We start from the raw sequence: 16,552 nt of genomic DNA, 5'->3' as shown, positions 1-16,552 counted from the left end.
AATTCTTAGAGTCATACTCCAAGATTGTAACTTGAGTGACATATCTTAAAGAAAGGTTTATAACACTTGTCAAATGTAAGAGTAAAATGTGTTCTACTCTTGTACATTTGAAATTGGTAAGTTGTGATGTTTTGGATAAAACAAAACCAACTAAGGCCAATTGTGTGAAGTGTTTGTCTTGATAAGAATCCGCACTATCTCTTGAATATTTGTTTGTCAAGGAATAGGTCTTGATAAGAGAGTCTTTTATGTCAAGAGGACAGTGGGAGTCTACAAGATCCTGAAAGAGTTTTAAGATCTAATCAAGAATAAAACCTATAATTTATCACTAGCACACGACTTGAGGTTTATAACCTATCGTGTTGATATATTCCTATTTTTGTGCCCATTCTAGTTAAAGTTGGCTTTGCATATGAGTTATGAGATTTCTCAATTGGTTGCATAACAACTTGGAAGCAATGATAGTCCCTTGTGCTGCCAGGTGGCAAGAAGTTAAGACTGCACAAGTTCCGTCCATATGAGTTTGGATTTGTCACTAACCTTGTCTTGTGATTATTGTTTTGACAAATTCACATGGATAGGAACACATACACCATAAAATCTAAGTTTCTTAAGGTTTCTCTCCGATTCATGAAAAATGATGGTGAGGAAACGCTTTCATTAAGTGGTTTTAAGTAGATAGAAATTGTGATATTTGCATTCTCAAAGTCGTTAGTGGAGTGTGTGTGGTTAACCAGCACACTAACATGGACTTGTGAGGAATGGCAAAGATCTAAACAATTTGTGACTATGATTACTACATCCCTTTTCATAGTTCTAAAATATTTTAGACACACATGTGTGCTATCTAAGGAAAGGTGTATGATTTTGGTAAAGTTTTATCAAAGCATATCGTATCAGAAATCTGAACTTTGGTAAGAAAGTCAACAAAGTATTGATTTCTAGAAGTCCAGCTGATTTCTGAGTACATGTTAAAGCTAGTGGGAGCATAAGTGTTACGCTAATAATCATCATGTTAGTGGGAGAATGATAATTATAATAAGTGTTGCAAGTTAGCAATGTTAATTATAGAAAACAAAAGTTTTAATTGGGAAAAAGTTGTTTTGCTATAATTAAGGGAGAGGAAATTATACTTCATTTCAAATCTAAAAGCTTAGATCGTGAAAGTTTAATTAAATTTAGTCAAGTATATATATGAATGTTATGTTGGAATGGTTCAACATAAGGAAATTCTATATATGAGAACACTATTTGCATTCTAAAATTCGATTTTGATTACGACATCCCTTTTCATAATCTGAATTATGAGAACATGGCGAATAGAAATAGAAATATTAAAGCAAAAGACCGGTCTAGTATCATGTCTTTATGTGAGACATCATGAATCGTTTCCCATATGCTTTGGATATAGGATCGATTGCAGGTGCTATAATATTCATCAATTCTAAATTTGTCTAAATGCCTAGGGCATTAAGTGGGAAAAAGTACTAGAACTGGATATGACTAATTTGATTAAGCAATTATCGAGGACAATCTAAGGTTTACCAAAGATTGGTTGCTCAGGGACAGTTGGAAGTATGGTGTAAACTTTTGGAGAGGACCATATTGACATATTCTGAAAAGAGGCAACTCTTGTTCAGAAGTGATAGTCAGAATAGGAATATGGAAATGTTTCATAGGTGGAAGTTATTCATTAAATCTGTGTAAGATTAGGAAACTTAATGCATGAAGGATGTTCAAAGAAATGTACTTTGAATTTGAGACTTCGTTTCCGTGGAATGATCTCCATTGGAATACTTTGTGATGTCTGTTGACAAGTCTTTGTGACTTTGTGCATAGCCATTACAAGACGATCAATGCATATAAGTTTAGAATCTAACAGATTTCGGTAAATGATAGGAATTTAGAATTCTTACATTTACGATAAGGATTTGGGATTGTGAAAAGAGAATCATTGGAATTATGTTCAATTTATCTATTCCACAAAGTAAGGATCATAGAAAACATAGTGTGCATACTTGGTGTATGGCATAACTATAGTTTGGATAAACATAGTGTGCGGGCTTAGAACATGGCATGACTATTTTTTTGATAAAGGTATAATGTTGATGATTTGAAACATTATGCAATGAATAATGTGTAATCAATATGGTGATAAATAAAAGGTGTTCTATTTATATTCATAAGTTCTGAGACCATATTGGATTCGATTATGACTAAAATCACTGATAAATATTATTTATAGATTCATAAAAACGATTATGAATATAAGTATAAGTTACACTTGAAGTGTGACAACCCGGAATTTTCATTCGGTCAAACCCTAGAAGTCAATCACTTCTTATTATAAGTTAATGTCATTATTGCTTATTTTAACAAATTCCGAGTTCGTTTGATTATTTTAATATTATTCTTTAAACGAACGGGTGTAAGAAAGTGCCGTCTTGGGTTTTGAAATTTAAAAACCGCAAACACCTCGCGTCTTAGAAGTTCACGGCCAAACTATTTTGTTTGGGTCGAAAAATCATCCCAAAAATCCGTAAAATCATGCTTATCCATGAGTTTACTCCCTAAGTCTAGTCATTATATGTTTACTCCCCATTTATCTAAAAGAGTAAACTCCAAAAGAGTAAACTCAAGAAACACTCTCAAGTAGCAAACTAGAAACAATTCAAGATCTTCAAAGTTGTAAGTGTTCTATCCATTTCAAGTTGATTAAAAACTTAATCTAGTGTTTGTGCATCTATTCATCCATTCATTTTTGTGTTTTTGATTAGATTTCCAAAAACACCAAGAACACCAAGAGCACACACTAAGTGTTCTTGGACTTCTAGCATATTTCAAGCTTCCTTATAGTAAGTACTTCACTCCTTGAGTCTTATTGAGTTAGTATTACAAGTTAGCATCAATGAAATATGCCAAGAACACATGGAACAAGGTGTTCATGGTCCAAGAATGTTCTTGGGCCGTAAACACCATATAAGGCACCAAAGTGTGCCTAAGTCATTAATCTAAGCCCTAGTTCGATGTTTAAGCCTTCCTTGACATGTTTGAACCTTCCCTTGATGGGTTTAAGCCATGAAAAACACCATATAATGCCATGATCATGTGTTTATGGTTTGGGGAGCTCCCAAAACCGTAAACACCCTTTAGTGTGTTTAAATGGGTCATTTTCCTTCCTTAGGCCTAAAAAGTAACTTAGGCAATTACCTTGATGAGTTAGGGACTTGAAAACATAACAATACCAATTTCCATATGGGTTTAAGGTAGTAAGCCCAAAGGGAAATGACCTTAAGGCCGTAAACACCTAACAAGGGGTGTTTTGTTGCCCTAGTCCCTTCCAAAGTCCAAACCACCAAGTAGAAATGCTTCAAAGGACTTGCAAATTCTCAAAACAACTTATGGTCAAAAGGAGAGGAGTTTATGACCGTAAACTCATTAGGTCAAGGTCATGAAAACCGTAAACTCCAAGGGAGTTTACCCTTGAACCCCAAACACAATAGCAAGGTCCTTTAGCACTTAGATGCAATCCTTATGGCTTGTAGCACTTATATAAGGTGTTTTACATGCCTTGGGATGTCTTAACTTTGTCAATTAGTGGTTTAAAGTCTAATTGGATACATATATGTGTGATTATATGTTAACTAGGATCATTAAGTGTGAACAAGTCTTCACTTGTCACCTAGCTATCCTACATCATTCAGTTCATCCAAATCACCATCTACAGGTGAGTTCATACCCCTTAATCAATGTTTAAATGATTTTAAATGCTTTAAGGGGGGTGGGGGGAATACAAGTAGAAAACATCATGTTATTAAATCTTTCACATGTATTTATAACTGTGTTTTCATCCAGCAGATTTCACATACTTCAAAATGTGATGCATGAAATGGTTTTCTATCTTAAAAATACTTTGTTATCAAATGTATTACTTTTGAAATTTTTATTTAAAATGACATCAAGTCATTGTTAATTATTGTTCAAAACTCATAGATGTTTTACAAAACCATTTTTTACCTTCTTGAACAAAACTATATCTATACACTTATGTTCTTATATATGTATTGATGTTATAGTTTTCATCCTTCATTCAGTTTCCCACACTCTTGTGTAGCAATGGTGTATAGACCTACTTGAACAACCAATTACCTTCTAGTTAACTATTATAGGGATAGTTAGAAGATACAAAACATTATTCCTATTACAAGGAATTACATCAGAGTCAGTTCATTCATGAGTCTATACTATACATTACATGTTACATGGATACACTTACATGAGTACGCTTACATGGATACACTTACATGAGTACGCTTACATGGATACACTTACATGAGTACCTTACATGAATACATTACATGAGTACCTTACATGAATACATTACATGAGTACCTTTACGTAGATACATTTACCTGTATACACTTACATGAATACTTGTATCTCGATTCACGAGGATGATTTATTAGTACCTTCTGAGTAAATTGTCCTGCCTATCCCAGTTCAACGGGATATCTAGACGGGACTAACCATTCCGAATCCCAGCTGTTAGCACTAGTGGTTGATGAACATCTACGGATGCCTACGGTTATTACTTATACTAGGAGTACCTTTACGGGACTAACCATTCCTTGGGCCTACTGCTCGCCACAGAGGTTGATGAACATCTACGGATGCCTACGGTTAATACTTATATTAGGAATACGTTTACGAGACTAACCCTTCCTCCCACCTGCTGTAGCTACAGAGGACAATTGGACAATCTACGGATGTTCAAAGGTTATACATTTCGCTAATCGCGATGTAGTGTTGATCCTAATACAAAAGGATAACAATTACATTAGTACATTTTCCTATTACTTTATTTTGTGATACATTCACATAAACGATGAGTTAGACTAAGTACTGTTAGTATTAGTCAAAAGAAAGGAAAAACTATCATTTTTACTTACAAAACATTCGGGTCTTGGTAGAAGACTACATTTCATACTAGTAGGAAATAAAGGATTTTCTAGGGTTTTCATACTTATATCAATTGTTTCATTTAAAGATTTACAAGGCATTCATAACAGTTTTCCAAAACAAGACAATGACACTTAAATACTTATGAATTCACTAGCTTTAGGCTGATACTCACTTTCAAAATAACTTGTATTCTCAGGTCACCAGTAGACAGGTACGATAGCCAGGTTTTGAGAAGACGGAGCACAGACAAGACTCGTCTTTTATTTTGATTGTATATTTTGGTGTCTTATTACATTGAAAGAACACACATGTATTAAAACTTTACTTTTAATGCAATGGATGATGTTGTTGCTTGTTTACTACTTTACACTGTTGTGATACTGAACATGACGTCCTCTACCCCGGAACGTTTCCGCCGTTCTTGGTTTTGGGTTGTGACATGAAGCATAGTAAGTGCAACTTAACTTACAAAAATTTTAGCGAAAACTGGGAAATTATGTGGATAGAATTTCAAAATTGTATTTCATTGGGCTCTCTGGCACTTTAGAGCCTCGCAAAAGTACCTGGGAACTAGATACTATCGGGGATAGGGGTGCGGAAAGGTTTCCAAAGGATCTGGGTGAGAACTGGTGAGTAAATGAGTTGAAAATTGACTTTTATATATAGGACTACAGGGGTCGCATCGTGCTCAGACAAGAGTTGCGATGTATATTATGGGCAACGTCACTCCAGCCCTTTTTGTGCCACGTGTCAATCATGTAGTGGTCCCCCACCCCACCTCTTTCTAGAAGCCCTGCACGCGAATTTTTATTTTTCTTCAAATAATCGTATCTTTCTCATACGACCTCCCTTTTTTGACATTCCTTATATCCATGCGTAGCTATCGACGAGTACTATAACTTTCATTTAGACGTCATCGGTTAATTCTCAATTTATTGTTAATTTTATATTTTTAAAGGGCTTATACTGTTAAAACTCGTATAAAAATCATAATTCTTTCATATCCAAATTTTGTTCTTGACTGTCTTTATATCGACGAAATCCTATTCACAAGATCTTCAACTCTTGTTTAGATTGTTTTGGCCAACAATCCAGTGACTACACTATTGCACTGAAACTTTGAAAAATCATAACTTCCTCATACAAAGTCAGATTTGGACGTTCTGTATATGCACACTTCCATTTTTACAATTACTACGACTTTCGTTTAGATTACCAAGACTAATAAACAACCTATCTCTGATTCGTATTTTACGTCGTATTTTTGTCGTAAACGACTTAACACAAAACTTCAAACAATTATAACTTTTTCATACAAATTCGGATTTCAGTGTTCTTTATATGTATATAATTCTTATTACATTTACTTTGACTTTCGTCAAGATTATTTATCCTAAATAATTTTCTATCGAAAACGCTATTTTATCGTTTACCACTCAACCATTGTGGTCATGGAGGTTCACTTGCAGTCACTTCAGGGCATGAGACAAAGCTTCATGTTTGCAGTTGGGGATTAGTCAGTGCGCGAATGCTGGATCGGAAACGCCCGTTAGGAAAGTTCCATTTTCCAAACAAAAATAATCTACAAAAAGACTTATAATATGTAGTATGCAACGCTTACGACTAATGATTACTCTATTTGAAGTTTTAAATTACTACTTATTATATCTCAAATGTCTAGTACAAAATTACAAGTATTCCAATAAATAAATAATGTAACTTATTGTATTTATCTTAAAATAAAAAAGCAATACTCATAAGTTACATGCAAATATGCAACACATGACAACTTTTTCCACATAAAGTGAATAATAGTAGTATCTTGTCTTGATACATTTTTTAAAAGAAGATGTTCCTAATAAATAAGCATCCAAAGACTCATTTTCTCATTTTCTCAACAACAAAAGACAACCTCATGGTTCATGTGACATACACAAAATCATGTCCATTTTTATAAACCCCTTTTTATAAACAATTAAATAAATATTAGCCATCACGTTTTCCTTATAAAACTCATATTTTTTTTCGTAATAACTTTTAATATAGTTTTATTGTTTCTTCATTAAAAAATAAGTCTTATTATTTTGTTATTTATTTTTGAATGATAACCTTAAGTATATGAGATGCAACTTAGTTATTTATTTTTTCTATCTAATACTTTTTCCAAATTATCAAAAAATCATTATTTTTTAATAGAAAATAACAAATTATCATATAAAATTAAATAATCAAGACCGTTCTTTTCAACAAATAAAAATTGAGATTTTTCTATAAACTATAACAATAATAAAAAATTTCTATCAATAATCCTATATACTTATACACAAAAGTCTTTTCATCTAACAACATATTTACACCATGAAAAGAAACATACCTAAATAGATGAATATAATCCAACCAAAATTGTAAAATATGATTATTTTATATCAAAACATAAGAAAAAAGAATGTCAAATATTCTATTTCCTCAACTAAAATAACAAATTCGGCTTATGCCGTAATGTAAAATCACAATCAAAGCATCTTCATGCGTTACTTCTGGCCGACAATCTTCCTACCCATCGGCTCCTCATTCGTTATATTTTTTACCATTACTTTTTTCCCAAAAATAATGTTTACTCTATTAACCTAGAAAGGTAAAAAATCAATAATTTCCTTTTTCCCTATCTTGATTGCAATCAAACCATTTTAGCCCCTCAAAGATTCATAACATTCCATATCTAGCCCCTTCAGATAGAAAAAATTTGCACTTTGGTCCTTCCATGGTTTGCGTTTCGTTGACCAATCCCATGTAGAGATATTTCCAAATAGGCAGATACTACCAAAAGAAGAATTCTTTTCTAGAATCTTGCATTTTTTTTTCTAAATTTAGATTTTTTTTTTCTCAAAAACCCACTTTAATAATCTCTTGCCCACGTCACCCAATTTTCATCTGCAAGTCAATAACCATCAATTAATATCATAGCCCAAAATGTACAACTTTTAATGCACAAGGTACAAATACCAATAGCATCATTGCTCGATTTTACCTATAAAAAGAAAGATGCATGAACAAAATGTCGTTGATGTTGGAAAAGAGCGCACCTTACAAATTACAATCAACATATTACATCACCAAATCTTGGTTCCAAGGAGATTGGAAAACAGTGGCATTTTTGTAATTTCTGTTAACCTGTCAACAATGGCAAACAACATAGTACGAATATTTGAACTCAAGAAAATAAAAAGTTGCACACTTTAGTTTGATACTTATTGTGCATGAATGGAGAAATTTGGATCAAAGTACTCTAATATGATTAAACTCATGAAAGGGGCAATATGGTAATTCCGTTCACCAATTATCAAGATCTCAAATTTATCATTTCTCGCAAAATTACCATTTCAACCTCGAGGAATGAGAAAACTAGAAAAATGAACCCCTTTATGTAACATTCAAGAAAATACCCAAAAATTCATCTAAAAAAAACACAAAGAAGATTGAATTTTTGGATCATAGAGTCCAATGTGATTTAGAAGATGAAAAAATTTAACAAACTCATGAAAAGGGCAATATGGGAATTATGCTCTCTAATTATCACCATTAGTAAATTACCAACAATGCTACAATCTCATAACTTATCAAACAAGGTGGTTTCTTGCAAAATTACCAATTTAACCTCAAAAAAAAAATGAGCCCTAAAACTAAAAACAAATACCAAACAAAATTCCTGGATAAACTACTAATAATATAATCAAAAAAACACAAAAAAAGATCCGATTTTTACGGAGATGAAGCATCAAACAAAACCTCATTAAGCATATCATCCTCACCATTAGCAACTGCAAAAAATTCTGCATCTTTTTCATCATCATTTGAGAAATCCCTTCTTTCAACCCTAGAATGAGCAGCAATAAAGATCAATTTCTGAGCTTTTTCCATTCCACTCCTCGATTGAGCCCATTTCAAGAAAGACCAATTCCATTTAAACCCACATGACGTGGCATGAAGAAAAATCAACCTCACTGCAACTTTCCTCAATGAATTAAACTCTGTTAAATAAGTTTCCCAAACTAACCTGCTACTTTGTGGATTAGCGATTTTCATTTTACCCGAAATGGGGTCTCTTTGTTTCAATTGAACAGCTTGCGCATACACTGGATCTAGCCCTTCTGTTCGCCATTTCATGAGCTCCATTAACGCGATATGAGCTTCTTGTTGGGATACGAGACGTGTTATGAGTTTGTCTACGTCTTTTTCTTGATCGGGAGTTAAGCATTTGAAAGGTGGTAAATACTTCCCTGTTCTATCTCGGATTAGATAGAATGGATCGAGGATGAATGCTGCAGCCCATGCGGGGTGATAGTTTCTCTTAAACCTTTTGTCGAACACCTTGTCGACGTGGGTTTCGTTCATCTGAAACTTTACGCACCAGTCTTTGAGTTTCACTCGGAGTTCTTCCCAGAGTGGTAGACATTGCCCGATTCGTGGTCTTTCCTTTGAGATTTCGTGAGCCATGGATTTAATTAGCTTGACTAAGGAATGAACGGCTTCGATTTCCCTCCAAAATTGGGGATTTCGGATTGTTTCTTCAATCTCCCTCGCGAGTTGGTTTTCCATTGATAGTTTTTGGTAACTATCGTCGAGTAAAACCAATTGTAATGTTCTGGCGGAGGTTAAGATGTCTTCCACCATGTTAAACACGGGTTCGAATTCGAATTCGATTTCACTGGCTTTGAATGGAACTCGGAGCAATCTGGCTCGCCCGGATTCTTGAAACTGATATTTGAGAAAAGAATTTCTAATCTGAGATGTGGTATTCACGAAATTTGCTAGTTTAAAACAATTATCTGTCACGTTCTTGAACAATGGTAGCTCCTTGTTAAAATCTTTAATCAAACTGTTAACTCCTTGAAACTGACACGAGAGATTGATCATCCATTGATGTTGGTTTTCGAGATTCTTTAACGCTTTTGATTTGAATTTATCAGAAACAATGCCTACGCATTGTGGTAAATTATTCCCACAAATTTCAATGATCGTTTCCATTAAAACATCCTCTGCATACTTTGAAAATACATACCCATTTGTAAAAACAGCTCGTCGGAAAACACTTGTTCCATTCGGTAAATTCACAGATAAATTCACCAATTTTTCACCTGGTTTTGATTTCCATCCATCTGATGAAATTTGGAAGAACATTGCGTCGCGAATTCGAGCTTCTGATTCAGACTTCGCATTTTGGTACTTGGAATCCAGTCGTTCGCCGGCAAGTTCCCGGCGGGAGATTACCGGTAACCCGAGTTGATTCAAGAAAGTTTTGAATTTTGGATGATTTAAACTAGAAAACGAAACTGACCCACAATTTTCATACACCCAATCTGTTAATAATTCGAGCGATGAATCGATTTGTGATTTAGTCAACGTTTGACCAGGTGATGTTTTTGGAGATTTTAATTTCTTCACACTATCTTCAAACATCGCTAAAGCACCCAAATCTTCTTTCCCACCTGATAACATCATATGTTGCTGCTGATGGTGGTACTGCTGGTGATGCTGAGAGTACAACCCACTACTGCTTACAGCCATAACAGCCGGCGACGTCGACGTCGACGGCGCCGGCAATGCAGGCATTGACTCAGGTCGGGTTGGGTACGACCCCTCGATTGAGAATCTTGCTGGTTCAATCATTGTAATCGGAGCAACCGAGTATGTCGTGGGAGGATTGGTGGCCCTGTTACGGTTGCCGGAGTTACGTTTGCGGTGGTTCTGCAGCGGCTGAGGCGACGACGACGACGTCGGAGACGACAAATTCATCATTCCAGTTGGTGAAATGGAGGAAATCGGTTTGGGGTTAGAATCAGAGTTGAAATTTGGACAAGTTCCTCTTTTCAGATGCTCGGAGGCTGTTCTTGATGGATTTGAAGCGGAGAAAACGGCACCACATAAACAACACCGGAGCTTGACGGCTTTTGGTAAACCGGTGTCGGGATTATGAGCAAGAATCGGCTCTAAATGAGCCCAATACCAAGCTCCTTTCCCTTTAATCGCTTTCGTACGAACCATCACAAGCCCTTCATATCGTTTATGAACAATCTTCGCCGCAGACTCATCCGTTGACTCCGGTACTGGGGGTGGTGGAGGTGGTGGTGATTGTTGGGGACTGGCTGTACTGGTCGACGCCGCCATTATTACCGGAAAAGGTTCAAGATTTCTTGATTTTCCGACAAAATATTTACTTGAATGAGGAAAATATTTTGTGGGTATGTGTGAAAATGATATGTCAAGGAGGGGTATGTTTGAAAAAGAGTGTCTTTTGTTTACCTCCTAGCATTATTTTTAGCCGGAGTAAGAAGTGTGGATGGAAGGTGGCCGGAATTCGAAGAAGTGGCGGAGGTCCATGGTGGCTCCGGTGATTTGAAGGTGGGTTGTTTTAGAATTTTGATGTAGTTGTTGGGAGGAAGGTTCTTTGTGTTTGGAAGAGAGAGATGAAGAAGGAAAGTGGGAGGGGGAGTGTGAGTCAAATAAAGGTTGTTTTTTGTTTAGTTTATTTTTGTTTTAGGACACATTTTAATCAACATACATCTAATTAGTCTTGCAATGTTTTAATAAAATTGATTTTTGTTTTTGTTTTTTGTTTTTCTGGTTTTGATTTTGTTTTTGAGCTTGAGAATGCAACTAACCATTAACAATTATATTGTACATATTTTGGTTGTTTTTTTCTTGAAGGGGTAATCCCACAAATATCAAATAACAAGATTTTCTATGAGTGAATAATTATATTTTTCATAGATATTACAAAAGATGGTTTTCTCTCGCATTTTATTTTTTCTTTTGGAAATGGAACTTTTCTTTGAAGGTTTCGGGTTAATTTTCACGCACCGATGAATTTTCCGCAGTAAATATGAAGTTATCTCTCATGTCCTGTAGACGAACATTCATGGTCAAAGGGTTTGAGTAACGTCGGGATTTGAACATGAGTCAATTTCCCTATTCTAATAAAAGAATAATTTTATTCTCCTATTGACAAGTGTCATAGTATTACAATTCCTCATTAATATTATATGTGAACTATCATGTCACTTGTCAACATATTAATTATCTATTTCAAATTTCTCACTCTAATTAAATTAAATTAATAATTGATTCTCTATTTTAAATTCCAAATTTTAAAATTTTCTCACTCTAATTATATTAAATTAATAACATTAGATTAAAAAATAAAATAAAATTCATACAGATTATAAGGTAATATAACTTCACGTATTTATTTAAATCAACGATTATAATTTTATATAAGTAAAATAAAATACCCCTTAAGTAATAATTATGTAAAATATTGATTAATTATTTTGATTTTCAATATGAAATTTTAATTAATTTTATAACCATGGTTCTCACGGGTTATAAACTAGTATGTTATGTATCATATCTTCTACATGTCTTATAAGTCATCACAACCCAAGTGTAGTTATGTTTCTTATTGATTAAAATATATATCTTTTATTCAAATGTTCTAAACCATGATGATATGATGCTATGATTTATATAAATATATGTGGTAATCATAAAATCTAATATTATTTTAGTTTTCTTATAAAAGTTATTGATATTTAGGAAAATTTATTTATATTTATAAAAGTGTGGAGAAACTCCTTCGTTAGCTAGCTATTTGTCATTCATGAAAGTTTTAAAAACACAAATTTTGACATAATAAAATTGTTTAACAATTTTTACAAATTTATATGAACAATCAACATTGATTGATTATTAAATGAGCTCTTTATCAATTTTAGACACAAGATTTGAGAATAAAAATGCATTAAAGATGAAATTGTAATGTATAGTTAGTAAATTTAAGTTGTCTAAGTTATGTGATAATTGCTTAGAGCAATTTCAATTATCTTTCATTTAACACCATTTTTGTGTTTTAGATGCTTAAGAATCCGCCAACCAACCTTCAAATCTAACATCATATTTGTGTTGGTTTTCCTTTTAACATTAAACTAAGTGTAAGACTCATTTATTATATGAGTTAATTGAAAAAAAAAAATATAAAGGTCTAAATATTTAAGAACTTTAGATTTATAAGAAAATAAAAAAATAATAAATTATTAAAATTGATTTTATTATCTTTTAAATTTAAATAAATAAACAAAATAAACTAATGAGTTTTAATTTGAAAATTTTAAAATAAGAAGATAAGTTCATTAATGAAATTGATACTCATTTACTATACTTATTGTAATTATTACAGTAAAGTATTATGTGAAATTTATTAAAATAGAAAAACCTATAAAATGGCATGTGGAAAAGAAATTAATTCAAAATAACCACAAAATGATATTTGATAAATTGAATGAGAGTATGACATGTGGCAAAAAAAACCCTTCATTTATTAGAATATATATGGAGGTCAATCATAGAGTCTTCTAAAAAAACCATTTTAAAGGCCGGTTGAAGTTGAATCTGTCATTTTAAAGGTTGGAAAAGCTCTTTGTCATAATAAAACGATTAAGATAATTTTGGGGTGATTTGACAACCTAAGTTGTCTAAGAGTATTTTTAGCCCATCCTCAAATGTCATTTTTCATTCTATTTTTTCTCTCGTTTTTCTCCATCATGTTTTTAGTTTTCCCAATTTTTTGAAATATTTAGAGTAACATTCATTTCTCCAAAAACGGAGATGAAGTTCTGATTGTCGATTTTAGTCCTTTTTTATTTTTCGACACTATTAGTTTATTTTTATCCATTAGTTGTATTGTTTATATATTAAATTATATTAATTACTTAGTTAGTTAAAGTTTATTTTTTTTGTATCGAATTCATATAAAATTTGAAGTACATATTAAAATATTGAAATGCGATAAAATATTTTATAAACACTTATAATTAAAATCTATTTTATAAATATGATAACATATGCTAATAAACATACAGTTAACCTATATATTACAATAGTAATCTAATAAAAACTAAATGATCATGTTGTTTCGTGAAAAAGAAAGCATTATATGACATAATGACTACATGTATTATTTTACATAACATGATAATCAAGGTTGAACGTGATCTTAAAATACCAATTTCAGTTGCAAGAGAAGTGTACGATAGAAGTTGAAGTGACGATGGGTGAAAGAAAGTCAATTTCAATAATTTTTGCTTGATATAAACATATTAAAAAAACTCATTTCATTCTACGAAATACGTTCGTTGATCGATATAAATGTATTAAAGATAAATGCATGATTTACTTAGAAGCGTGTTATTAAATAATCTTATTTATATAATATTTTTTTCCCAATAAATTCATAATTAATTCAAATTCATTATATACGAACAATTTATTTTGTTATAATTTTCTGATAACATAATTTATAATATTATTGTAACGAAAAAAGATAGATTATATATTTTCGAAAAGTTAATTAGTAGAAAGGATGTGTTTGATAATCTATATAAATTATAAGAATGCAATATATTAAAAATATAATTTTTGGGATAAAAATAAATAAGATTGGAGATGAAATATAATTTATCTTATTTTTTACTTTACTTTTAGAAGAAAAAATGTAGATGGATTGCATATTATTGGGTAAGGAATAGCAACAAGGCTTAAGACTAAGCCGATATTAGTCTGTTTGGAAAGCAAGGAACACAAATTTTTTTCCAAAATTCGGCTCCTTCATCTCCTCACGAACTATTGGATTACAGTTTATATCCATCCTATTTTATTTGGGTGAGACACAAAACTAAGGGGCATATAGATGAGAATGTTTGATATCATTCTCATATATCAACTTTCTCTCATGTTTTGTTATTTTATAGCACTTTGCTATTGTTGCCATTTTTTAATAAAATACATCCATTATAAAAAAAAATTGTTAGAGTGCATACCATATTCTTTTAATATAAAGGCTTTCCTTTTTAAAACATTTTTTTATACATAATTTAGATGATTGCTTCTCATAATTCCATAAGACTATTTAGTGTTCCCAAATAATTGTCGCTTTGTAAAAAGTATTGATTTAAATATACTGAATACACGTCTAAAAACGTCATCTAGATAGGTTTTATTTAAATTTTATATGGTTATGTCGACGCCCATTTTGTAAGTAAAGAAAACGGAATTGGGTTTAAGAGGAAGGATTGCTTTCTTGAGTTATGTTTTATTGATGTACTAATGGGGGTATTTATACAAGAAGGTGTTTTATGTTTGGGCAACAAGCAATTGTAAAATAAGGAAACTAACTCTATCCTAATAAAAACGGATAGATATAAGGAAACAAATTCAAAACAAACTCCTTTACTTCCCTCGAGATGAAGAATTAAGATCGTGAATTGCCATCTTGTGAAGTAGGAAACGAAAAAGCGTTGTCCTACATGGTTTGGTAAAAATGTATGCAATTTGATTTGTAGTAGTAATAGCACAAGACATAAATTTCTTCGGACTCCACACGCTCACAAACAAAATAGCAATCCCTTTCAACATATTTTGTGCGTTCATGAAAAACTGGATTGTTAGCGATATGACTAGTGGCATGATCGTCACAATAAAGAGGAGTTGGTCTTGAGAAGCATCTAAATCAGTAAGCAACCAACGAAGCCATAAGAGTTCATTGACAGTACTTGTCATTGGTATTACTTAGCTTCAGTAGAGAAACAAGAAACAACAAATTGTTTCTTGGTTTTTCGAAATGTAGAAGCCCCGCCTAAGATGATAAAATAAGTGGTTCTTGATCGTCTAGTAAGTGGGCAACCAAGCCAATCTGAATCACAGTTTGTTACCAAACCCAGATTTCTCTTTATTGATAAGAATATTCCTTGTTCGGGTGTAGTTTTAAGATAACAGAGTACACATATCACAATTTCCTAATAAGCCTTTCAGGGAGATGAGACGAATTGGCTAAGCATGTTTACGAAAAGAGTGATATCTGGTCGGGTGAATTGAAGATAAAGCAACCTCCCAACAACTGGTTAGTATTTTCCAGCATCTTCAGTAGCGTCCGAACAAATGTGTTGTTCCATGGGAAATTGACTAGGTCTGCAGCCTTGTAAATCTTTGTCGGTCAAAATATCTAGTGTATATTTTCGTTTACTATGAACGACTCCATCACTTGTGCGTGAAACCTCAATGTATAGGTAGTATTTTAAAGGACCCAAATCTTTGATGATGAATCGACTGTCAAGATATGCCTTAATTTTTGCTATTTTTCCATCATCTTTCCTAGGAGAATGATTGACGCCATCAATGCATATGAGGGTTGCAATGTAAAATTCATCATTTTTTAATATAAATAAAGAATGATGAGCCTTGGAGTGTCTAAAACCAATTGAAAGGAGAGCTTTGGTGTATTTGTTGTACCAATTTCTAGAAGCTTGGGTAATCCATATAAAGATTTTGTAAGTCGAAAAATGTGTGTATCATTCTCTTTTGCAAATCCTTGTGGAACTTTCATGTATACCTCTCCATCAAGATCACCATGTAAGAACACATTGTTTACATCTAACTGATGCATTGACCAATTTTTTGTACTCCCACAATTAGCATGGTGTGCATAGTTACCAACTTGGCAACCAGAGTAAAAGTTTCATGGAAATCAATCCCCTCTACA

At 32.7% G+C, this 16,552-nt stretch overlaps 1 protein-coding gene across 3 annotated transcripts; it reads right to left on the bottom strand.

Moving 5' to 3' along the window:
• Positions 1 to 7,351: 7,351 nt before the first annotated feature.
• On the bottom strand, positions 7,352 to 11,494 carry LOC111903716 (uncharacterized). 3 transcript variants are annotated; one of them, XR_002854278.3, is made up of 3 exons: positions 8,772 to 11,494; positions 7,991 to 8,133; positions 7,352 to 7,893 (listed from the first exon to the last, which is right to left on the bottom strand). XR_002854278.3 is itself a non-coding variant. In XM_023899470.3 (1 exon), exon 1 carries the CDS (start codon positions 11,125 to 11,127, stop codon positions 8,722 to 8,724), a length of 2,406 nt encoding a protein of 801 aa, XP_023755238.1. In that variant the 5' UTR covers positions 11,128 to 11,493; the 3' UTR covers positions 8,500 to 8,721. The 3 variants fall into 3 exon arrangements, 1 of the variants encoding a protein (XP_023755238.1); XR_002854279.3 differs by having other exon boundaries at positions 8,046 to 8,133; XM_023899470.3 differs by lacking the exons at positions 7,352 to 7,893; positions 7,991 to 8,133 and having other exon boundaries at positions 8,500 to 11,493.
• Between the last annotated feature and the right edge of the window lie 5,058 nt (positions 11,495 to 16,552).

Source organism: Lactuca sativa, chromosome 6 (assembly GCF_002870075.4).
Source record: "Lactuca sativa cultivar Salinas chromosome 6, Lsat_Salinas_v11, whole genome shotgun sequence".
Lineage (NCBI taxonomy): Eukaryota > Viridiplantae > Streptophyta > Magnoliopsida > Asterales > Asteraceae > Lactuca > Lactuca sativa.
The sequence above is the reverse complement of the archived record's forward strand: the minus strand, read 5'-3'. Positions and strand labels throughout refer to the sequence as shown.